The sequence below is a fragment of the Bidens hawaiensis genome, unplaced genomic scaffold (genome assembly GCF_021521415.1).
Source record: "Bidens hawaiensis isolate Kalapana, Puna unplaced genomic scaffold, B.hawaiensis_p1.1 tig00007551_1, whole genome shotgun sequence".
Classification (NCBI taxonomy): Eukaryota; Viridiplantae; Streptophyta; class Magnoliopsida; order Asterales; family Asteraceae; genus Bidens; species Bidens hawaiensis.
In genome coordinates this window covers 83,277-109,287 of record NW_027491527.1, presented here as the reverse complement: position 1 = coordinate 109,287, position 26,011 = coordinate 83,277, and the positions used below count along the sequence as shown (strand labels likewise).

The 26,011-nt window shown below is 39.7% G+C and overlaps 1 protein-coding gene across 1 annotated transcript; it reads left to right on the top strand.

Moving 5' to 3' along the window:
• The first annotated feature begins 549 nt into the window (after nucleotides 1-549).
• On the top strand, nucleotides 550-17,137 carry LOC143635521 (ALA-interacting subunit 3-like). Its single transcript, XM_077103345.1, has 9 exons — nucleotides 550-680; nucleotides 1,249-1,307; nucleotides 1,393-1,467; nucleotides 1,542-1,658; nucleotides 1,749-1,819; nucleotides 15,006-15,116; nucleotides 15,536-15,737; nucleotides 15,828-16,117; nucleotides 16,992-17,137. The coding sequence occupies exons 1-9, from the start codon at nucleotides 608-610 to the stop codon at nucleotides 17,041-17,043; spliced, it is 1,050 nt and encodes a 349-aa protein (XP_076959460.1). The 5' UTR covers nucleotides 550-607; the 3' UTR covers nucleotides 17,044-17,137.
• The last annotated feature ends 8,874 nt before the right edge of the window (nucleotides 17,138-26,011 follow it).

Genomic DNA, 26,011 nt, shown 5'->3' with positions numbered 1-26,011 from the left:
CTTTATTTATAGAAAATATAAAAAAATTAAAGGGCTTTGAAGCCCCCTCACCATAGAGGGGCATCTTTGAGGTGGGGCTTTGAAGCCCCCAGTGCCCACGTGGCGCTGACGTGGCACTGGGGAGGAGCTTCGAAGCCTCTCACCATAGATGATGGTCTAAAATGAAAGCGTCGTTACGGCATGTTTATTTCATCTATGTCGTGCCATAAAAACGAAAGTGTTTTCACAATAAAGTATATAAGTTTCGTTGAAAACGAAATTATGTTCGGAATATAATATAATATTTTTATAGTAAGCTATACAGTAAGTGCAATGCACATTGATACTGTAATGAGCCAAACTGATACACACCTTTTTTTATACTTAGATAAATATTTTTTTTTCAGATGAGATAGTCATTATACTATGTTTGTATATTTATATTTAAAAACCTAATCCCGTTACCGAGTTTCTCATGCAACGCGTGAAGGAAACACACTAATCCAATGTACCATGAATGTAAACCCTTTACACGTGTCAAAATAATGTAATTCTTCCCCATAACACAACACAGCACTAGCTTTCCCTTTAAATTCCGTTTCCAACTAATTCATCCCCAAACTCAAACATGAATAATCAGGCGGTGACCAATGGCATTGGCTCCTCAAGATCCACTAGAAGGATCTCCAAAAAACCCCAATGTATCTTCTCCGCTGCAATTAATTAATTTATTTTTTATTTTTTTTAAATAATAATCCATAAACCCTAAAAAAAAGAAGAAGTGTTCGATCACTGCAATCCAATTCTATACTTTGCATTGCTTTTCGTTACTTTAGTTATTCTAAATATTATATTTGATCATCGCTACTGTGTTTATTGCGGCTCCGATTTATAGGTTAGGCTGAATTAGGTTCCTTCTTCGAAATTGTAGTTATTTGATCTTAGAAGTATGTTTTCTGTATTTGCATTCACTTGTATTTTTATCCATAAACCCTTTTGATCACCGCAATTCTATGTGTTTCGTCGCTTGTATTCTGTTTGATCGTGTTCTGGTTGTGAAGTTGTTGTTACTGTGTTTATTGTATGCTGATTATCGTTGATGCAATTTAGTGTCTAAAAACATTCAATTAGGCTTTTAGGGTTAGTCAACTAAGCTGCCTGCAGGAGTAAGCAGAATCATCTTTTGTTATTTAAACACATCATTCTAAAACTCAACTGTGTTAATTGTTGTCCTTTAGAATAATAACAACTAACATTTGACTGCTTCAGATTCTAGGTTTACACAGCAAGAGCTTCCCGCTTGGAAACCAATTTTAACCCCAGGATGGGTAAGTTATGATTACAATTCTATTATATATATGAACTAATTTAGCCCATCAAATAGTTTTCTTTAACATTATATATTTCACTCAGGTCATCGCATCAATTCTAGCCATTGCATTTCTTTTCATCCCTATTGGCCTCTTCTCTCTGTTTGCATCCAAGCGCGTAACAATCAAACCATATCTTTTCCACTTTATTGCATCGAGTATTATTACAAGTTTCTTTGAATGGGAATGCAGGTGGTGGAAATTGTTTATCGCTATGATCAAGATTGTCTCCCTGAAATGTATCGTGGCAACGCAACTGCATATATTAAAAATTCTGACGCTAACAAAACCTGCATCGAGAATATTACTGTTAGTCCATGCTATTTTGATAATAATCTACGTTGACTATATATAGCTCTTTACATGAACCTTTCTCTTTTGGCCCGGTTGTTTCGTTAGGTACCTAAAAGAATGGATCCCCCCATCTATGTCTATTATCAGCTAGACTACTTCTATCAAAACCATCGCCGGTAAGATTACAAATTTTTTGGTCAAGAATTGTTGGTACATGATGTCAGTAGTTCAGTGTCTAGTATCTGTAATCGAGTCGTTTGGATTTGTGTTTGTATGTAAGCGAAGTTAGCTCACAAGTTCGCTGATACAGGCGAACTTGTGAACTAAGCGAAGTTAGTGACAACTTCGCCTGAACATGCCAGGCGAAGTTGTCGTGTTATATATTGATTAGGTTACGGCTTAATCAATAACATTTGGAGGGATTCAATCAGTGTATTCAGTTTACGTGTAACGAGTCCAGTATTAGTGATACATATCACGTGTTTAAGGTTGCAATATAACGAGTATTTGTTTATTGTAACGTGTGTTTAATCGTATCGTCTTCTACACTCATAACGTCTTACGTAGGGATTCCGCACCTACGTAAAACGAGATATCTCGTGTAGATCCGGCTGGGAACCTACAATTGGTATCAGAGCCACTGCTCATTGTGTGGTTCGGGATTATCACGCGAGTGTAGAAATCGTTCCGTTCGACTATTCACGGGACGAATTTTCTGAGTTTTTGTGTTATACTCACCTCCTACAATCATGAACAACCCATAACACCTTCACAAACCTCGTAAAATCCAGAAATCTAACCTGCATATTCATCGTGTTCATCAGGCGAAGTTGCCGTCACTGTTCGTAAGGTTTCAGCGAAGATATAAGGTTAAGCGAAGTTATCCACAACTTCGCCTACCTTCTCAAGTTCGCCTATATCAGCGAAGTTACCCACAACTTCGCCTACTTCACAAGTTCGCTTACCTTAAGCGAAGTTATCTACAACTTCGCCAAATCAGGCGAATTTAAAAAGGAAGCGAAGTTCAGAATCAGCGAAGTTCAGACTTAAGCGAAGTTATCCACAACTTCGCCTACAGTACTGTTAAAAATAAAATTTTTATTTTTCGGGTTTCTGTGTGTTTCGTGAAAGATGTCTTCAATCAACATTACGGAACTAGTTAAGATAGAAGTGGAAGCAGGTTCGGCTACAAAGGCACCGAAGATGCTTAAGAAAACCGATTATGTAGCGTGGAAAGATCGTTTTGAACAATATGTCAAGTACCAAGATGCTAAGATGTGGGTATGCATACAAGATGGTTACATTCCACATACTGCTGAGTATGAGGGTCGTGATCAGATAAAGAAATACAAAGAGATGAAAGAAGAAGAGAAGAAAATGTATGAGGCTGAAAGCAAAGCTTATGCTGCGATTACTATGGCTCTTCCACAAGAGATTCTACACACCTTCAGAAAGTATTAGACTGCTAGAGAGCTTTGGGAAGCTCTTGAAAACCGTTTTGAGGGTAATGTGGGAATTCGTGCTTCAAAGATTAAACTACTTAAAACCCAATTCTCGGTCTTCAAGTACTTGAAGAATGAATCACTTGATGATATCATCACTAGATATTATCATCTGATGACCGAACTCAACAATTATTCAATTGCTTACAAAGAAGATGAAATTGTTGAAAAGCTTCTTGATGCTCTCCCACCGAAATGGGAGATGTACACTGTGTTGATGAGAGAAGACAAAGACTTTGCTGACAATGACCTGGAAACAGCAGTTAACAAGCTACGAACTTTTGAACTAAACATGGTTCGAAAAGAGACACCTACTGATCAGGTTCAAGATCCAGGAATGTATGGTGCAAAGGTTAATACAAGTTCAAGTTTGAAGTCTGATTCGTCTACTTACTACTCAAAGGGAGAGTCGGGCGCTAACTCAACACATGAAGGTCATGTATCTCTCAACATAAATGGTGATGTATGCTTTGTAGCTGGAGGATCAAATGCTTCTAACCCTCAAGCAACCAAGAGTAGTTTTACCCCAAGTGTTTCGAACAACAACTACTCAAGGATGCCCATGAGTGTTAAATCTGCTGAACAGCAGTTTGCTCTCTATGCATCCTTTATTGCTTCGTATGAAAATTACATTCAAGGTAAGATTGTTGATCCAGCAATATTGAAGGAAGACTATGATCAGATCGATGCTGATGATCTGGAAGAGATGGATCTGCAGTGGCAGATGGCGATGATTGTGAGAAGGGTTAAGAGGTTTATGAAGAAGACAGGAAGGAAGTTTGTTGGTGAGAGACCGGGTTTTGACAAGTCAAAGGTGCGCTGTTACAACTGTCAACAGAATGGCCACTTTGCGAAGGAGTGCACGAATGAGAGAGTTGAACGTAGTCAGAACAGGTCGACACACCAGAATGGGGGTGGTAATGATAATAGAGCCATGATTTCCAGACAGAATGGGGAATATAACTGGAATCTGCATGTTGAAGAAGTGTTCGAACAGGCCAATATGGCGAACATCGAAACTGCAGATACTGAGGAAGTGACTGGCGAAAGTGAAGCTTACATGGCAGAGGCTCAAAATGAAGCTTGTATGGCAGATGTGAAAGATCAGCTCACCGAGGTAAGTACTAAACTCCCTTGCACTAAGTGTGAAAATCTGTCTGAACAATTGACAACTATAACTGATCAGTATGTTAGTTTGGATGCTCAATTTAAAACCTTAAAAGAAGAACATCATTTCACTAAAGCTAGAGAAAATAGTTATAAAGTAAAAATAAAAGCTAGTGAAAAAGATATTAGAAGTCTTAAAGCAAATCTAGCTAAAAAAATTAAAGTAATTGATCTGAGCTATGAAGTGTTAGAAGAAAAAACCAAACTAATAGCTGAAAGGGATAAACAGATAGCTGATCACCAGGTGAAAGTGGTGGAACTTAACAGGAAACTTGAGAAATTTAGAAATTCCACCGCTATACTTGATCACCTCGTTAGTGATCAAGGTTCCCCAGTTAAAACGGGAGGAATTGGATATCATGAAGTTCCGCCACCGTACAATCATAATTACACTTATGATCCTAGTAATCAGAAATCTGTTGATGTTGATTATAGTCAAACAGTTCCGGTTAAGGTAACTAGTAAAGAACTAGAAGTTAGTAAAGGCGAAACAAGTAAGCCTGTTTCGAGTGTTAAAATTTCTGCTCCTAGTCCTGTCTCATCAAACTCGGACAAGTCATCAGAGTCGAGTGAGACAAAAGAAAAGGCAGTATTACCAAAAAGTGGAGAGAAAAATAAAACAACTGGAAAGAAATCTCCACTAAACCCGTATGTCCCACCATATGTGAGACAAACGGGCAGTAATGCAGCCTCATCATCTAAAACAACTGTTGAAAAGAAAGTTGAACACAGGAGTTGTTTCAGATGTAATCAATTAGGACACCTAATTGCTGATTGCCCTCTGAAGCGGAGATTCAGAGGTGTGAGACCTTCAAAAACTGAGAATAGAACTAATCACTATAATGGTAAAAATGAAAACTCTTCAAAATTCAGAAATTGGACTAATCCAGGTTTTCAAAGAAATCAACCTCAGTTTTTCCCCGTTAACAACCAAATCATGAGAAATAATTCATTTAATTCTAGAAGGTTTGGATGGCCTCATAGTCAATCTCCAAGAAGGTATCCTTTTAGGACTTACAGAAATTATTCTGATACTAACTTTGGACAGCCAAGGTACGGGATGTATCGACCCAAGACCAATAGGTCTTGGGTCCCCAGATTTTAATCATCTGCTTTAATCGTGCAGGAACAGTTGAACAGGGCTGCAAACAATCAATGGGTTGTGGATAGCGGCTGTTCCCGGCACATGACAGGTAACAAGAATTTGTTACACGATTGGAAACCTGTTCAGGGAGGAAGAGTGAGTTTCGCTGGAGAGAGCGGTGGAAGGATTACAGGAATTTGGACGGTGACTAACGGAAAGATGACGTTAGAGAAAGTAAATTTTGTTGAAGAACTGAAGCACAACCTGCTGAGTGTTTCGCAGATTTGTGACAAAGACTACACCGTGCATTTCACCAAGAATGAAGCGATCGTGCTATATCCTGGTTTCAAGATACCAGAGGATTGGATTGTTATGAAGGCTCCAAGAGAAAAGAGTACGTATATAATGGACATGAGGTCGACTGAGATGACACAGAAGAATCGTGTCTTCTGTCGAAAGCAACTGAATCGGAGTCCGAATTATGGCATAGGAGAATGGGGCATATTCATCTTCGAAAAATGAACTACCTTGTCAAGAATGGGCTTGTGCTGGGTGTTCCCTTGAAGAATTTCAACTTTGAAGACCAATGCTTATCGTGCAAAAAGGGAAAGCAACACAAGAAATCCCATCGCACCAAGAAGGTTAACTCAATTGTCAGTACCCTAGACTTACTTCACATGGATCTCTTTGGTCCCGTGAATGCAAAAAGCCTAGGAGGAACATCTTACTGCTTGGTGATCACTGATGATTTCTCTCGATACTCTTGGGTATATTTCCTGAAGTCAAAGGATGAAACGGTTCAGATGGTGATAAATTTGATTACCAAAGTTGAGAACATTATGGGAAAAATAGTTAAATACATCAGGAGTGACAATGGGACTGAGTTCAAGAACTATCAGATGGAGCTCTTCTGCTTACAGAAAGGAATCGAACACCAGTACAGCGCTCCGTATACTCCGCAACAAAATGGAGTGGCTGAGAGGAAGAACAGAACGTTAATTGAAGGAGCCAGAACCATGCTGGCTGATTCGAAACTTCCTGTGGTGTTCGGGGCTGAAGCTGTTGCAACAGCCTGTTATATCCTTAATCGAGTGTTAACCGTTAAAAGATTTAATAAAACATGTTATGAACTTATGCATGGGAGAAAGCCCAACTTGAGTGGTCTTGAACCATTCGGGTCCCCGTGTTCGATATTAAAGACAAATTCTAAATTTGATGAAGTAGCCGACGAAGGAATTTTAGTCGGATATGTTGTTGGGACACCCAACAGACGTGTCTTTAATACATCGACCAGCAAGGTTGAGGTGGTGTGTAACACTGATATCACAAGTTACAAATCACCAAAACCAAGCACGGGACCCGCTGGGGTTTTCGACTATGATAGACTTTTCAAATCTTTTAACATACCTTACTTGGATTGTGCAGAAGTAGATGAAAGAATTGTTTCGAAGATGATTTTTGATGAGGAGGACAATTATGTGCAACGACCGAAGTATGATAAATGTCAGCCTTCCTCGTCAAAAGCTGTCGATACCCCTGCTGCCTCTACTGAAGAAGAATTTTTCAATCCGTTTCACTCTCAACAACAATCACCCACTGATGTGCTACCTTCGAACCTGGAAGACAATCTAGATGTCAGTGCGGTTCCGACTACGAGAGTTCACAAAAATCACCCATTGGAGAATGTGATAGGTGATCTGTCCGACGGTTTACAAACAAGACAAAGCTTGAATGAGTACACATGTGTTTATACAAGCATTAAAGATTCAGGCATAATCAACGAGTGCTTGTACACCTGCTTCATCAGCCAGATTGAACCAAAGAACTATCAAATGGCTCTCAAGGACAACTCGTGGGTCGAAGCCATGCAAGAAGAATTAGCCCAGTTTAAGAAGATGGAGGTATAGAACTTGGTTGCAAAACCAAAGAATGTGCATGCGATTGGCACAAAATGGGTCTTCAAATGCAAGAGAGATGAAAAGGGGATTATTATCAGGAACAAGGCGAGGCTGGTTGTAAAAGGTTTTAATCAACAAGAGGGGATTGATTACAATGAGGTGTTTGCTCCTGTGGCAAGATTGGAAGCCATTCGATTGTTTTTGGCATTTGCTGCACATAAGGAGATGAAGGTTTTTAAGTTGGATGTGAAGAGTGTTTTTCTTAACGGTAAAGTCGATGAGGTTGTGTACGTTGAGCAACCTCCGGGTTTTCCTGACCCAGACTTTCCTGATCACGTATACAAGCTAAGTAAAGCACTGTATGGGCTACATCAGGCCCCTCGTGCCTGGTATTCTACACTATCCGACTACTTTCTTGAAAATGGTTTTGAACGGGGAAAGATTGATAGCACTTTGTTCTTCAAAAGAAAAGGGAGCGACTTTCTACTGGTGCAAGTCTACGTGGACGACATCATCTTTGCTGCATCAAAAGTCGCCATGTGTCAGGAGTTTGAGGCCTTCATGAAGAAGAGATTTGAAATGAGTGCTATGGGTGAACTAACATTCTTTTTAGGACTGCAGGTTGATCAGAAGAAAGATGGGATGTTCATTCATCAGACTAAGTATGTCCATGATGTTCTCAAACGCTTCAAGATGGAGGACAGCACTCCATACGATACTCCAGTCTGCGTCAACCTCAAATTAGGTGCTGATTCAGACAACGATGCAGACGTGGACCCAACTCAATATCGGGCAATAATAGGTTCTTTAATGTACTTAACTGCTTCTAGGCCTGATATAATGTTTGCTGTTTGTCTTTGTGCTCGCTTTCAGGCAAACCCAAAGGAATCTCACTTGAAGGGTGTGAAGAGGATTCTACGGTATCTCAAAGGCAAGCCTAAGCTGGGGTTGTGGTACACGAGAGGAGGAGACTTGGAGTTGGTCGCTTACACAGATTCTGATTATGGAGGGTGCAATCAGAGTCGGAAGTCAACTACAGGTGGATGTCAGTTTCTTGGTGGCAGATTAGTGTCATGGCAATGCAAGAAGCAGACCTCAGTCGCGATTTCAACCTGTGAAGCAGAATACATGGCAGCATCTAACTGCTGCACCCAGGTTCTTTGGATTCAACAACAGTTACGCGATTACGGTCCGAATTTCACTCATACTCCTATTTGCATTGATAATACTGCTGCTATCTCAGTAACTAACAATCCCATAAAACTCAGTAAAACTAAACATATTGACATCCGTCATCATTTTATACGGGATTGTGCTGAGAAGAAACTGATTGTGCTCGAAAAGGTTGATACGCTAGATAATTTCGCTGACATGTTTACGAAAGCGTTTGACAAAACTAGATTTCAAAACCTTGTTGAGCTGAATGGGATGATCAATCCCGAGTAACCGTGTTTTTATCTTTATTAAAAAAAAAGGTCACTATCGCTTAGAATTATGTCGGTTGCCTCAGTTTGAAGGACATATCTTCGGATATGTTTGGTCCTCATTTCTACTTGTTGAATATAAGGATAGCCATTAACCAGATGACTGAAAGTGACCGGGGCGGTTTATGATGTGTTTTTATTCTTTCGCTGAAAATTAGTCGATCATACTTAGTTAGAAGGACACATACTTGTATGTGGTCGGTCCAGCTGATCCATTGGATCTTCGGGATAGCCGTTTACCTGAAAACTTCAATTTGATCGGGGCGATTGAAGTTAAAAATTTTTCCGGGAGATGAAATTATTTTTCAAGTCTACTACTTTGTAAGAAGTTCCTTTACTATGTTTAACAGAAAATTGATCCAGCCTTGGAAAGTGATAGATATACTGATTCTGTGTGCTTAACTAGTGAAGTTATTAGGCCTAAAAGACTTTAGAACAGTCATTGTATGTCATGGTAGCTTTTTATGGTGCGTAAAAGTTGAAGTGATACTAACTAAATCTACTCGATTTTACGTGAAAACTTCTTAACAATTGTGCATGTCTCCATATATATCTTTCCGAATGATAGGCAGAAAAGCGATTACCCAGTCAAACACGAGCCCGTGAGTGTTCTGATTCCCGTGAAGATAGCGTGTCAAGAAACTGCAGTGATCCAGATTCGGGACTTGCAGTAGTTTATCTGAAGTTTGTGTAAATACTTAAAAAAAAAAAAAAAAAATTAGTTACTGAGACATTATAGAGTTCATAATGATAAGACTTCTCAATCAAGATGCAAGATAGAGAACGGGATTAAGAGTCCAAAGATCGAAGAGTTCCTACTATTTAATCAGACACTACGGGTCGAGGTCAACTCGGGGTGACTTGGGGAAAGCCAAATACGCTTTGAGAATAGATAGGAGGCATCATAATCTCTGAGTTGTTGCCCACTTAAGTTTTGAGCTTAATTGAACCGAACCCGTATCACAGAAACGATGAAAACCATTTTAAGTTAATTACCTGCTTACAACCTGTTTCTTTATGTCATAATAAAGCTGAACACGGATCTGTGTGACAGTCACGTAGTTAGTATGATTCCTGTTCGGATCTTTTCTAAAACATGGTAGTCCCTATCGAGACTGAAATTTGATCCCGTGTACTTTAAATTTTAAAATTTTTCTACTTATGTAGTTGTATGATTTTATATCTGGTTACTTGGTCTTGATCGTATCATTTAACACATTAAAGGTTGTTTTAAAACTTAATTGCAAATTGTTCAAATTATGGGGTTTGTTTTGAAATTTTTTTTAATTCCAACGAAGTTGAGCATAACTTCGCCATTTATAGGCGAAGTTATCCATAACTTTGCCGGAACAACTCTGACCCTATATAAAGGAATTCATAGGTCAAACTGGTCCATTATTTTCCAAAACTCCAGCGAACTTATCTATCAAATCCCTAGGCGAACTTATCGTATACCTGGGCGAACTTCATCTCGATCTTTCTGTATTCAATTTTCTCAAGTTCTAATCCGTGTTTAAAGGTGTGTAGGGTAATCGAATTGATTAATCATGTTCATTAACGTTTATCATCGGTCGATTCGACCCGTTTCACGTCCTCGTTTTTTCGAACCCTTAACAACCGATTTTCAAACGTATCTTTACGTGTTCATAATCAATCTAATCGTCTAAATCGTCATTAAATCAAGTTTTACGAGATCCGCAAGCACAAAATTGACCAAATCACGTCGTTCGATAAACCTAACTGATGCCATTTCATATTCGGCGAAGTTACAGTTTAGGCGAAGTTGTCCGTAACTTCGCCTGAGGTTTAACTTCGCCTGATAATTATTTTTGAAACAGTTTATGAGGCGATATTGTGGTTAGGCGACGTTACCATTAACTTCGCCTGGACTTTTTTACTTAACAGTTAACAGACGAAGTTAAAGTTGAAGCGAAGTTGTTTCCCAACTTCGCCCCACCTTTAATTTCGCCTATACTGAAAAGATCACAACTTCGCTCATGGTAACAGGAGAACTTGTGATTTGTTTTGTCGCTTATCTAACTTAGTCTGTTTGGTGCAGATATGGCTGCTATAGGTGGTGCAGGCGGTGATGACGGTGGTGATAACCAAAGACAGTTCTTCCCGGGTCACAACATGTATATAACATTAGACCCGGAGGCGAGCGGAGTTGATGATTTCCGCGAAATCATCACATTCCTACTACGCTCGCGTATATTCCACGCGATTACGACAACACTGCCAATATCCTTGCCAAACATTGAGGATTTTTGGCAGACCGTGGAATATGATTGTAGGGTCGAGCCCCCGGTGATGCGAGCAACAGTCAACAATCACATTGTTCAGTTCTCATCTGAACAAATCCGGGCGGCTTTACGTTTTGGAGATGAGACAATAGATGACCCGACAGATTTTGTAGCTCCTTTCCGTGATGGAGCGTTTTTAAGGATGGGATACTCAGGTCCCTTGGGAGATACCCAGAGAAGGAAGGGATTTTTGCTTGAACAGTGGCGCTTTCTCATGCATGTCATGATTGTTTGCATGTCAGGGAGAAAGGCGGGCACTGATGGCATGGGCGCGACCATGCAGTCGGCTATGACTGCTCTGACTTATAACAAGCGTTACAGCTTTAGTCAGATGGTCTTCTACGAGATCGATCGACAACGAAGAGCGGTGGCGCGTGAGAGATTTATCATGTATCCAAGATTTCTCCAAATGATCTTGGATCATGTTGCTCCAACGCTACCTCAGCGCCGCCCAATCCGATACGTAGAAAGTGTGAGCAAAAGGATCTTTGCCCAATGCAGATCCTCCAGTGCGAGGAGCAAACCTGAGCTCCGTCCTCGACATACTCCACTATTCGGGTACTTAATCAACCCGGGGTATGTGCCTGCTCGTGGGGACGAGTTTCGGGACCCGGCACCACAACAGGCAGGAGCACCTCAAGCTATACCTGCTGCTCCCGTTGTGTCACCGGAGGAGAACATAGATCTTGACGCAGAGTTTGGCGGTCAGGGATTTTTTGACATGGAGAGGGTTGATCCAGAGGAGAATGTACAGGTCTCGGTTGAACAAGCTTCGGGTGTGAATGTTACTAGGGCAGCTACAACGGTGGCTGACTCAGATTCTGATGATGAATTGACCGAAGCGAGACGGATTTTGGTAACACATGAACGGACTCATGGGAAAGGAAAGAGAGCTGATGATGATAGTGAGTCAGACTATGAAGAAGAAGTTCAACAGTTGATCCGGAGATCAAGAAGGGAACGGATAGGTGCAGGATCAGGAGCCGGTGAGAGCTCGAGGGTGGTACGTTTCACCCCACCCGCACTGTCCGGTATGACAATGGTTCCCTCATCATTACAGGTTACAAGGCCAAGCGCCACGGACATTCCCGTGGTGGCTACCTCATCCTCATTTGGCCTCCCACTCACTTCATTTCAACTATCGGCTCCGGAGATTGTCTTGTTGCCACCTCCAACTCTTACTCCAACGGAGGTCGTGGCACATTTTATTGAGTCGATGGTTGTGGCCACTGCAGGGATATCGGTGACGATACCACCTGCGGTTACGTCTACTTCTGAGGTCCCGGATACATCGGCAATCCCTCCTCAGTACACTCACGATATATCTCATATGAGGTTTGATTTCGATGCAACCCTATCAGACTCTGAACGAATAGCAGCACTTGAACGGGTCGTGGCAGAGCAGTCAAGGACTAATCTTATCCAGACCCAGGCTATTCAACGCCTAGTTGCAGAGAATCAGATGCAGTCGTCCCTGCTGGTAGAACATGGAAAAAATCATAGATGCTCTGAAGGAGTTCTTGGCATCTCAGGGGGAGACGAGCTGTAAAGGCGATGAGTTGAGGACCAAGAGGAGAAATGATCGAGACGATGATCCCAATGCATCGAAAGGTGCAGGTGGTGAGTTGCCAAGAACTGTACAAGCTCTTGGGACTTCCACAACTCAGGGGGAGTCGACAACAGCAGCTGGTGGTGATGATGTGGTGGTAGTGGAGGTTGAGGAGATGGATGATGACTTTATGTGTGATGATGATGTATTACCGAGTGATGAGATAGAGAAGATTGGTGAACAGATTGTGATTGATGATGAGATAGAAGAGGGAGAGATAGTAGAAGAGAATGTAGAGCATGAGATTCCAGAAGTCGATAACGCAGATATGAGTAAAGAGATGGGAAATGATGAGATTGAATGGGAAGAGCAGCCTAGATGGAAAGAAGGCTATGCTCAGTGGTTCGTCAAAACGAAGAAACCAGCGGTCCCTACTATGTTTAAGAAGACTTACAACATTAGAGGCTATGCTGAAGCGAGAAAAGGGATTATTTGCTGGATATACGATGAGCAGTTGAGGCTCTTTGTGATTAAGAGATATGATGGCGTTCAGTACTTCAAAAGAATGTTGAGATCGTTGAACACATTGCCAGAATGTGAAGTGAAAGACTTAGCCAGATTGGGATTGATAAATCGAAGTGATGATAATATGGCTAGAGTCATCGGGAAGATAGTATGGAAGGAGAGTATAAAGGAAAAGAAGTTCGAGCTGCTGAAACCACAGAAGGGAAAACTTATCGAAGATAAAGATAGAGGGTTGAGAGCAGATGGCAAGCCTTGGATGATTATGAAGTATAAACCGATCCGGTGTTTGAAAGAAGTGCCGATGAAACAAATGCCCAAGGATGTGCTCAAAGAGTTGAAGTGGTGGTATGTAGATTGTGAGACAGCTGAAGCAGTGATGGAAGACGAAGATGAACAAGAGCTGCTGAGAGTCTATGATCCGATGCATCTAGTGAACCTGTTTCGAGCTGATCTGCAGGTGCTGAATGAGAAGAAAATCTTTTATATTCCTTCTTGGAAAGACGAAGCGAGGAAATATCAAAGAGTTGTGTCGGTATGTGTACGAGAAGGAGTGAATGCTTAAAGATGAAGATTCAAGATTGTTGAAGATTACAAGACACGTGTTTGAAGATAAAGAGATGAAGCTACTGCCAAGGGGGAGTCTGTTGGTACATGATGTCAGTAGTTCAGTGTCTAGTGTCTGTAATCGAGTCGTTTGGATTTGTGTTTGTATGTAAACGAAGTTAGCTCACAAGTTCACTGATACAGGCGAACTTGTGAACTAAGCGAAGTTAGTGACAACTTAGCCTGAACATGCCAGGCGAAGTTGTCGTGTTATATATTGATTAGGTTACGGCTTAATTAATAACATTAGGAGGGATTCAAACAGTGTATTCAGTTTACGTGTAACGAGTCCAGTATTAGTGATACATATCACGTGTTTAAGGTTGCAATATAACGAGTATTTGTTTATTGTAACGTGTGTTTAATCGTATCGTCTTCTACACTCGTAACGTCTTACGTAGGGATTCCGCACCTACGTAAAACGAGATATCTCGTGTAGATCCGGCTGGGAACCTACAAGAATATCATTAAATAATTATTTTTGGCCAAACAGTATGGAATAATTTGGGGCAAAATGCATAGAAAGTAGGGTGTTCATTGGTTCGGTTTTTGGTTTATTCGGTTGCAACCGAAAGCCAAACTGAACCAAATAAGATAAGTGTGTAACCGAACCGAATAAACAAATACAAATTCGGTACGGTTTCAGTTAAAACCGAATAAAACAATTTAAGTGAATTGATGTTTTGTAAGCTAAAAAACAAATTTCTGAAAACATAGTTTGTTTCTTTAATTTCCATCATAGTCCACTAGTAGTATACAAAGATAAGTTAATTTGGTATAATGTTTTATAAAGCAACTTGGTTAAATTTATGATATAAAGATTTAAGTTAATTTGGCGTAATTTCTTTTATTAAGTAACTACTTTAATTAATTTGAAGTATCCTACAAAGATTAATTATGTTAGCATAAAAAATTTGGAGTTGGGGTTATTGGAACATATGGTTGAGAGGAATACTTGCGAAGTACTGGATGTGTCATTAATGATATTTTCTTTAAAGTAACATATAATGGATCTTCCGTTAGTTATAACTGAATTCAGAATTTGCATAACCGAAAAAAGAATCGGTTATTCTGTTACGGTTTTAAATAAAAACTGAATAAGAATCTGGTTCGGGTTTTTACGATTTCAGTCTGGTTCGGTTTTCGGTTTATTCAGTTTTAAATCAAATAATTTGTTTGCATTCAGGGTAACCAGAATCTTAAACCCTGGTAAAAATGCTGATGTGGCATGATCTTATTGGTTTCAGATATGTGAAAAGTAGAGGTGATAAGCAACTAAGAAGTGTTGGATACGAGTTCTTAACTAAGGAATGTGAACCCGAAGCCCGAGTTAACAAAAGCAAGATTTCAAGCCCAATTGTTCTGTTGGTACATGATGTCAGTAGTTCAGTATATAGTGTCTGTAATCGAGTCGTTTGGATTTGTGTTATGTATGTAAGCGAAGTTCTCACAAGTTCGCTTGTTATAGGCGAACTTGTGGAACAAGCGAAGTTAGGGACAACTTCGCATGAACATGCTAGGCGAAGTTGTCGCCTATATAATCAGCTAGGTTACGGCAGATAGATCAATTCAATCAGTTATCGAGTTGTAACGAGTTGTGTAATCAGTGATTGATATCACGTGTTTCCAGTTGCAATATACAACGTGTCTTTGCTTATTGTAACGTGTGTTCGATCGTGTTAACTCGTATCGTATTCTACGCTCGTAACGTCTTACGTAGGGATTCCGCACCTACGTAGAACGAGATATTCCGTGTAGATCCGGCTGGGAACCTACATGTTCCGTGTGGACTGATTGCGTGGAGTTTGTTTAACGATACATACAATTTAACATTGAGAGAGAAAGTTTTAAACATTAATAAAAAGGGCATTGCTTGGAAAAGTGATACAGAAGACAAGTTTGGGTCACAAGTATACCCAAAAAATTTCCAACTTGGACAAGATATGATCGGGGGAGGGAAGCTTAACGAAAAAATACCTGTAAGTTTAACTTATTAAACATTGTTTGGTTTCTTCTTAGTTTGACCAAGTTGTAACATGTGACCGACACTGTTGACTCTTTTGTGACAGTTAAGTGAACAAGAAGATCTTATTGTTTGGATGAGAACCGCTGCATTACCGACGTTTAGAAAGCTTTACGGGAAAATAAACACTAGTCTTGAGGCTCATGATATTATAACTGTTGCTTTGCAGAATAATTATAATACTTATAGTTTTGGTGGTCAGAAGAAGCTTGTTTTGTCAACCACAGGTTGGATTGATGGGAAAAATGATTTTCTTGGGATAGCGTATCTTATGGTTGGTGGGATTTGCTTGTTCATGGCGCTAAACTTCATCCTTCTATATGTTTTCAAACCAAGGTTAGAGAAATTTCTTATCCGGGTTAACGCCATGTTTTATCTTGAAATAATATTTTGTAATGATAGATGGCCAGTGGTGGATCCATGATTTTTTTTTACTGGTTTCACCTTTTGAAAATGTTCAGTTCATGGCTTGATTTGGGTCGGTTTTGGGCTCAAACCGAAGCAAAACTCGAAAATTCAGTTTCTGAGTTATTTGGATACAGTTCGGTTTTCAGTTCTCTCAATGGGTTCAATGAATTCGGTGTGAACTGGACCAGAAAAATGGCTCAAAACAATGAATTGAGTGAGAAACTTTGGTCATAATTCTTTTGTTAATTAATGATTGTTTAATTATTACAAATTTGGACCTAAAATTTTTGGTTTTTGGCTCAAACTGAATCAAAAACTTAAAATTCGGTTTCTTGGGTTTTGAAAACTGTTTGGTTACGCTTTTGGTTCGCACAATGGGTTTGGTTCGGTTTTAGTTTTTGTATTTTACCACTCCGGCTTGAAATTTATGGGCCAAAAAAACGGCCCAAAATAATGAATTTGGGCATGAATCTTTGGTCCTCGTTTCTTTTTATTTTTTTATTGGTTAACGACTGATTAATTATTAGTTTTTTGGCTGCACCATTCGTTAGTTTTTTATGATATACTAAAAATCGGTTTTGATAGCAGAATCGAAAGCAAACCGAAAAGTCGATTATTTAAAACACAAAACCAAACTGTTGGTTTTTTTATTGGGTTCGGCTAATCCAATCATGGTTCAGTTATTTCGGTTTCATGCACACTAACACAAACGAGTATCGAATACTATATAACGCAAGAGTTTTAAGCAGTGTCGCTATGTGGGGCCGCCTAATTACTTTTGGACAAAAATGATGTATTGCAGGCCTCTTGGGGATCCGTCCTACTTGTCATGGAACCGAAAGGCGGCAAATTAGGTGGTGAAGTTTATAGCAGCTATTAACCTGAAGTTGTGTTCATAGTCGTTTTTTATTTTATTTTTTTTATCTGAAAGTGACATGATAACTGAACTTTAAGTACTGATTTTGATAATCTCATAAAATTACAAATGTGATGCGATATTTGTGTCACCTTGATATAGTCAGCGCTCTTTATCAAAACTAGGTTGGTATGACCGGAACATTCGATACGATGAGCAAAGTGTGGTTTTCAATGGTAATATGTGTAGGTGATAGACAATAGCAAAGGCAGAACATTGAATTTTGGCTTAGAAGTAGTGTAGTGGCTTATTCTACCAAGGTATTTTGAATGATGCCATGATTTATAAACCAGTGACTCCATTGACAATTTAGAAACAGACAAGGATCCTTTTAAGTGGAAAGTAGTTTAACGTCTCTGTAATGGTGTCGTGATTTGAAAACTGGGTTTTTATGTGAAGAAGAAAGGAATCGGTATTCATTTGGGTCGAGACTACTTTTTAAGACCAGTGAAATAATTATAATCGAAGATGAAGTTTATTGCTAAAAACTGTTTGGGTTTGTCAAAGATAGAAGACATTTAAATATTAGACTTGAGTCGTAGGTTAATTAATTTAAGGGTGTGTTTGGGATTCCTTATTTAAGTGAAAAAATGACTTCTTGTTAAAAGACCTTATTAACTTATGATTTTTTAGAAAAAGTTTTAGAAAAAGTGTTTGAATTAGCTTATTTGTGAGAGAAAACCAAAATGACTAAAAAGGATTTTTTTTTTTAAATAAGTGTAATGAGTTTTGAGGGTTAGAATGATGTAATAGGTAAATCAAACTCATTAAGTTAATAAGTTAGAGATTCCTAACTTTTCAAAACCCCTTTATTTTGTCTTGCTCATAAGTTAAAACCCATAAGACCTTATGGTTTACCAAACACCTTATACACCTTATTAACTTTTCAAAAAGTTTATAAGTTTAAATTGATGAAAATAAGGAATCCCAAACACCCCCTAAATAACAGGACTAGGCAAGACAAATTAATATTAGTATAATGAGTGCTAAATCAAATTAATATTTGTCATAGGCCTTCGGTCTGCTAGTCATGGGGTTTCTCTTAGGAATTTCGTCATGGAGAGATTTTGGGTTCCAATCTCTGCAACATTAAACTAATATTGGACGGTTGGATTTTCGTAGGGCTCGAATTTAGATATTGATGATTGGTAGGCTTAATAGCTTACCGTGGAATTAAAACGCCGCAAAACAAACTTAAATTAATATTTATACTTTTTAAGTTATAACTGCAAATGACAATTTGGCTTGTCAGGACGGATATGTCTAGTAACAGACCTGGTTAGGAAGTTATATAACGTATTGATATATTCATATTTTTTGAAATTGTATAATTTATTAATATATTTGGGCGATGGTTTAACTACATCATCTACTCCCAAACCTGTCAAAAATTTTGAAAATTAATGTCATATATACTCGGTTTGCATATTTTGGGTTTTCCTCTAGGCTACTATGTCAAGAAATGTGTGTTTTTAACTTTTTATGATTAATTTCTTGTGCCTCCTTTTAGTTGGTAAAATATTAAATCTTATGAGAGAGAGAGACTAAGGGGTGTTTGGATTCTTTATGAAAACTTCTTATGACCGTTCAATACGTTAATAAGTTACAAAATAGTTGCTTATCAACTTTCCCCCTTCATATAAAAAACAATCTTAAATACCCTATAATTTTTAAAAAAAGTTAATAAGTTAAAAGTTACTTAAAATAAGCAATCCCAAACACATTATAGGTGCATGCATTCTTTAGTTGTGAAAAGGAAAAATAGATAAAAGAAATGAGTGAGAAGGAAAGAGAATACGTGAAGAAAATGATACATGCATTTACAAGTTTGATTCAGCTTTGGTTCCACGACCATGGAATTAATAAACAAGATCAGATGCTGCTTTTTGAAGAGAATACGTGAAGAAAATGATACGGCTTACAGAACCGTAACTGTAAGCCGATTTTTCTTGTTCAAAGGCAATGATCGTCTTCAGTTATTGATGTAGTCCTTCGAATCACAGATCAGATTTAATTTCCAACTTAAAATCGTAATCTTAATCGCTTAATTGAGAAAATCGAACATCGGTCATATAGTCATTGATCTGAGTTATTGATGTAGTCCTTCGAATCGCATATCAGATTTAATTTCCAACTTAAAATCGTAATCTTAATCGCTTAATTGAGAAAATCGAACATCGGTCATATAGTCATTGATCTAGTCGCTAACTTGGGATGGAAGTTTGATTCAGCTTTGGTTCCACGACTCCTGGAATTAATAAACAAGATCAGATGCTTCTTTTTGAAGCAATCGGTCGATCTTCCTTAGCATCTTGATCGGTTGACCCTAGATCTCACTTAGTAGATCTCTCCTTGTCAAACCGATCAACACTAGATCTCTTCATGACGGCGACAGGCTTCCATGCGGCGGCTAGATATTGATATCAACCTAAGGTACCGTGAGCTTGGTTCTTGATTGCAACAAGCTCTGATACCACTTCAAGGTACATGATGAAGCAAACACTTTTTTATTGTAAGAGAAAACTGACTCGAAAACTCGTTACAACAATTCTCTCTTGACACTTTTTAGTATGTATTTCTCAGATCACTATGATGCACATCGTAAGTTAGGATGAATCATGGTTGTATGGATTACATCAAGCATCTAGATATCATGATATGATAGTGTGGGGTTCCATTGCTACCAAAGCTGATATGTGTGTGTTTATGTGCCTCCCGCTAAGCCTTACCAGAACTTCATAATGTGTGTAGGTCAATGTTACACCCGCTCGATCTGGAGTCGAGTTAGCGCGACTAACGCGCATGGGGTTTTCAAACCCAATAGTATTGCTCAATAATACCTCACTAGTTAACGTTAGTTAATGGTCCGATGTGTGTGAGGACTTTTAGTTGGTAATTCCACTAAGTATCCATGAGACAAAACGATATTACAATATCTAATAGTTTGTGTGCTTTCTCCTCCAGAAGGAGTAAGTAAAAGAGAGGGGTTAGGAAAACTCACCTCGAATGCATGCTATGTTAAGATCAATAGCTAGACGTAGAGTTCCCTGTACAAGTATCCTATAACATACAAGTAGGGTTGTTCACGAACCGAGCCGAACCGACAAGCGTCTGCTCAAACTCGGCTCGAATTGACACGGAGTGGCTCGGTTCGGTTCGAGTATAAGGAAACGAGCAGAAAAACCTTGCTCGAACTCGCTTGGTATACAACCGAGCGGCTCGGTTTTGCTCGATTTCGCTCAGTTTCAATTTTCAAATTTAAATGCTACTATAATACCGTTGTCATTCAATCAACATACATAACAAGTTTATACAAATGTTAAGTTGTATCGCTAAAAAACATGTTTAGTGGGCTATCAGCGCCTTCATCAACAAAATCTAAAAAAAATATGTTTAAGTTCAAGCGGGCTTTCAGCGTCTTCATCAACAAAATTCCCCTTCAAAGTTCAGATCGATAGATATAACCTGTTATTCCAACCAGTTAAACACAAATAATTACAATATGCCAAACGGGTAAAATAGTGAAAACTAAACAATATGTATTATGATAAAGGCTTGTATCACTGTAATCAAATCAAATAAAAAACATGGCAAATATACTTGGCAAAACATGTCAAATTATACCTTTTTTTCTTGAGTTTAGTGACACTCATACCCGTGAATTCGGGTAAAATGCATGAGAAACATTCATTTACAAATTAAGTAATTTAGTGACTTGAGAGAATTTAAGAAGGTTTCGTTTATATATATTTATGATAAGAATTTAAGAAGGTTCCGTTTATATATTTATGATATTATATATATATATATATATATATATATATATATATATATATATATATGCTATTTTGACTTATTTATTAGTCCTTGTGGTTTACTTAAATTACATATACAATTACGAATCCAACACGGCGCACGGGCCCTCATAACTAGAATAAAGTTGTTAAACTAGGGTTATTTGAAAAAGGTAAAGTAAAAGTTATTAAAGTAAGAATTTTATTTATAAAGTGTGATCTTTTAATAACACTGGTTGTTTGGCAAGTGCTGAATCATTAAGTGTTGAACCAGTAAGAGGTATGAATGGTTAAGTAGTTCTGAACCAGTAAGTGTTGTTTGGTTGAACATCTTAATGATAATACAGAATGACTATTTTACCCCTATGAATATTGTATGTTAATTGATAAGTATCTATATATTAATGTAACCCTTCCTCCCGACCGCCGCCACTATTCCCTCTCACCGGAAATCCTCCCCTCCACCTCACCTCCCGGCCCACCACCCTCCACAGTCGCCGCCCTCTCTCTCTCGTAACCTACCTCCCGTAACCCTACCTCCCGGCCGCCCACCTCACCTCCCGTAACCCCGCCTCTCTTCCGCCCGCCTCACCTCCGACAGTCTCCGCCAGTCTCTCTCCCGTAACCCTACCTCCCGGCCAGTTTCTCTCCCGTAACCCTTCCTCCCGACCGCCGCCACTATTCCCTCTCACCGGAAATCCTCCCCTCCACCTCACCTCCCGGGCCACCACCCTCCACAGTCGCCGCCCCGACCCAGCCTCACCTCTGTCACCACCACTATTCCCTCTCTCCGCCTCACCTCAGTCACCCCAGTCCCTCACCCTGCTGCTTTGACCACGACCCTTGGCGGCATGGATTCAGAAGAATGGGAACATCCACGTAATCGGAAAGGGAAACGGAATGGTCATCAGGCTCAAGGTAATAACAAGGTTTTATCGAAGTTTTTTGTCTCAAATCTTCCCCCAAAGTGTTCTTCGCAAGACTTAAAAGATGTTATGGGTAGCTTTGGTCGTTACGAAGGTTCCTATATTGCTAGGAAGCTGGATAAATGGGGCAAGAGGTTTGCTTTCGTATCGTTTTCCGAGGTGAAAGATGTCAAACGGTTGGAAGATGAGTTATCAGACGTATGGATCGGTTCGTATAAGTTGTTTATTGCGATTGCTCGGTTTGTGGATGGTGGGAATCTACATAGACCCGATTCTGGTAATAGGAGGAAGACGGCCTCGGTCCCTGTTTATAGGCATGCAAATCCTAGTGGTCAAACAAACCCTAGTTCCGAAGGATCCGATACGAATGGGGTTCCCTATGCATCAGTTGGTAATGGGCGTTCCTTTGTTGATTCCTTGTTAAATCGGAACAAAGTAGATGAGATTAAGGTGGATGATTCGGTGGAACGGTTTTCTCATTGGAAGGGATGTGCTCTTACGGGGAGGGTGGTGAATCTTCACACGTTAACGTCTCTGAAAAAGTTGGTTCGGAAGCATGGTTGGAGATCATTAGAGATTAAGTATCTGGGAGGGCTTTCAGTGGTGTTGGTATTCTACGTTAGTGGGGATAGGGATGCCTTTCTGAATAACAAAGACAAATGGTCAGATTGGTTTGAGTTTTTAGAACCTTGGTCTGATAGAAATGGAGTGGAGGAGGGTCGGATCGCCTGGCTCCAAGTTCATGGGGTTCCGGCTCAGTTGGTGTTAGACGAGGTTTTCGATTTGATTGGAAGCAGATTTGGCAAGGTGGTTCAACCGGCTTCCTTATCAGGTGAAGAGAACAACTTATCGTATACTCTCATCGGTGTGTTGAGTAAACAGTGCAAACGGATTGTGGACCGGGTGGACATTAATTGGAGGGGAAAAATTTTTAAAGTGTGGGTGGATGAAGATGTAGGGGAATGGATACCGAAATGTGTAGTAGAGTTTGAAGAGGATGATGGTCCCGTTTTACCGGAGGAGGATAAGTGTGATGATAATATCGTGCAGGATGAGCCCCATAATGTGCATCGTGAAGAGGGCGAAGGTTCTCAAGCTAACGAGTTTTCTGTCAGGGAACATGCTGTTAATGGGTTGGATGGTTGTGTGAACGATAATTCTAACGTGATGGTCGGTGAATTTTCGAACTCCTATGATCTTCCTAATGAGGAGGCGGTTGAGAATGGTAACGTTGATAGCACTAACGTTTCTGTGTTGAAAGGCAAGGGACATAAGAAGTTCAGACGGAAGTCTTTATTTTCTAATCGAAGTGGGGGTAGTGGTTCTAGGGAGCGTCCTAAGAAGAGACCAATGGAGGATAAAGATATGTTTGATCTTGATAGGTTTATCGGTATTATGCACGTGCCTTCGGATGTTACTAGGGGTATCGAGACAGGTGTTGAAGGAGAGTTCTTAACACCGGATCTTAACAAAGGGATGTCTACTAATACGGAAGTGGTTCGAGACATCGAGGGAGAGTCTGAGGAGGCCTCGATGATTGGTAGAGGTATAGATCCGGTGCAACATCAAGGTCCGATTGAGGTGGAGTTGGAGAAGACCATTGAGCTGAGTAAGGCGTTAGGCGTTGAGAATTTGCAAGATTTTGTTTCTAATGTTAGAGAGGTTCTTGTTTCCGAAGGCTATCAAGATGGTGTTCAATGAATGTTTTTTCTCTGAACATCCGTGGGTTAGGGAGTTCTAGCAAAGCCGATTGGATTCGAGGTCTTCGAGTCCATCATGAGATTAGTTTTATTGTCTTACAAGAGTCGCAATTTGTTTCCTTGGATTCTGTGGATGTGGGTCGGTTTTGGGGTTATGGTGAGTATTCTTTTGATTGGGTTCCTTCATCTGGAAGGTCGGGTGGGTTATTATCGATCTGGGATTCTCAAGTCTTTCGTATGGAAAGGGTGGTCAAGAATAATAATTGGCTTCTTGTTTCGGGCACTGTGAAAGGAAAGAGTAGCTCATATCATATTCTCAATGTTTATTCTCCTCAAAATCTAGTTACTAAAAGAGCTCTTTGGGGGGAAATTCGTGATTTGATCGAGGAGGGTAATGGGAGGTGGATTGTGGCAGGAGATTTTAACTCGGTTCGGTGTGCTGAGGATAGGCGGAATTCTTTGTTTAATGTGGGTGAGGCCAATGAGTTTAACGACTTCATTGATGATTCGAATCTTCACGAGTACTCCTTGAAAGGGAGGCGTTTTACTTTTGTCGCAGGAAATAAATTAAGCCGTATTGACAGAATCTTCGTTAATTGGGATTTTTTTATGGAATGGCCGTGTGCGGAGTATATTGCTCTCGAGAGGAATAAGCCGGATCATAGTCCGTTGGTTTTGAAAATTGGTTCTTCCAAGAACTATGGTCCCAAACCGTTTAGGTTTTTCAATTCATGGCTTGGTAGAGAGGATTTTGGGACGTTGGTTAAGAAGACGCTTGTTGATGGCTCGTTTCATGGTTCTCCGGACGCGAGATTGCTGTATAAATTTAAAGCTTTGCGTGCTGCTATTACTAGATGGGCGATCGATTGTAAAGCCAAAGAAAAGGAGGAAAGGGTTTTATTGGAGCAAGAGTTGCGGGACTTGGACCAAACCTTGGAGGTCCGGGATTTGTTGGAAGAAGAGACATGGTCTTTAAGCGAAATTAAAAGACGGCTAGGCGAGTTGGATAATCATTACTACCGGGATTTGAAGCAAAAGGCTCGTTGTAATTGGGCGATTCATGGAGACGAAAATTCTAAATTTTTTCACGGTTTTATTAATAAACGTAAAGTTTCAAATTATTTTCCGGGTTTGGAAGTGAATGGGGCGTGGGAAACAAACCCGGTTCTCATTAAAAAGGAAGTTTTGCGATTCTTTGCTGGTAAGTTTAAAGAATCTATTACACTCCGGCCTAGGTTGATTGGATATGGGTTTTCGGTCTTGTCTTCGGTGGAGGCGGATTTTTTTATCAGTGATTTTTCCGTGCATGAGATCAAGAAGGCGGTTTTTGATTGCGGTGGTGACAAAGCTCCTGGGCCGGATGGTTTTAATTTTAGGTTCATTCGGTTTTTTTGGGAGTTGTTCGAGAAGGATTTTGTGGATATTCTTGATCATTTTCATAAGGTTAAAAGTTTTTGCTCGGGGGTTGGTTCGTCTTTTATCACCTTAATTCCTAAGGTAAACAATCCGTCTTCTTTGGGGGATTTTAGACCGATAAGTCTCATTGGTTGTATCTTAAAGACTGTGTCGAAGGTGTTAGTTAATCGACTCAAAACGGTTATGAATAAGATTGTCTCAGAGCATCAGTCGGCTTTCTTATCCGGGAGATATATTCTTGATGGCCCTTTGGTGGCTAGTGAGGTTATTGCTTGGGCTAAAAAGAGGGAAAGAAGAATTTTTATGTTCAAGATTGACTTCGATAAAGCCTTTGATAATGTGAATTGGGAGTTCTTGTTGTCGGTTCTTTCTCAGATGGGTTTTCCTTCGGTCTGGTGCGATTGGATTAGTGGTATCTTGTTGGCGAGCAGATCGTCTGTTCTTGTTAATGGATCTCCTACTTTCGAATTTGGATGTCATAAAGGCATTCGTCAAGGTGACCCGCTATCGCCTTTTCTTTTTATTATTATGATGGAGGCTTTTTCAGGTATGTTGAAACAAGCCTGTGATATAGGTGCGTTTCATGGTATTACTCTTCCTAACGAAGGTCCTACTTTATCCCATCTTTTTTATGCGGATGATGCTATGATTATGGGAGAGTGGTCTTCTTTTAATTTTGATAACTTGAAACGTATTCTTCGCATATTTTACTTGTGTTCGGGGCTAAAGATTAATCTCCATAAATCAGTGTTATTTGGAGTAGGTGTAGAAGATGGTGAGATCGATATCCAAGCCGGTTTCATGGGTTGTAAGCCGGGTAGAATCCCGTTTACTTATCTTGGGATTATGGTTGGAGCTAACATGAATAGGGTGGTTAATTGGGAACCGGTTGTGTCCAAGTTCAAGAAGAGGCTTTCTAAATGGAAAGTTAATTCGTTATCTATTGCTGGTCGGTTAACCCTTATTAAATCGGTGCTGGATAGTCTTCCCACTTATTATTTTTCGCTTTTTAAGGCACCCAAGAAGGTTACCAATGATTTAGAAGCTTTGATGAGAAGGTTCTTATGGGG

What these genes read in the sequence shown, in the direction of transcription:
- LOC143635521 (XM_077103345.1), top strand. Translation starts at nt 608, where the DNA reads ATGAATAATCAGGCGGTGACCAATGGCATTGGCTCCTCAAGATCCACT. An exon ending in GATCTCCAAAAAACCCCAAT is followed by an intron (nt 681 to 1,248) that starts GTATCTTCTCCG and finishes TGACTGCTTCAG; the next exon opens with ATTCTAGGTTTACACAGCAA. An exon ending in AGCAAGATTTCAAGCCCAAT is followed by an intron (nt 15,117 to 15,535) that starts TGTTCTGTTGGT and finishes TGGGAACCTACA; the next exon opens with TGTTCCGTGTGGACTGATTG.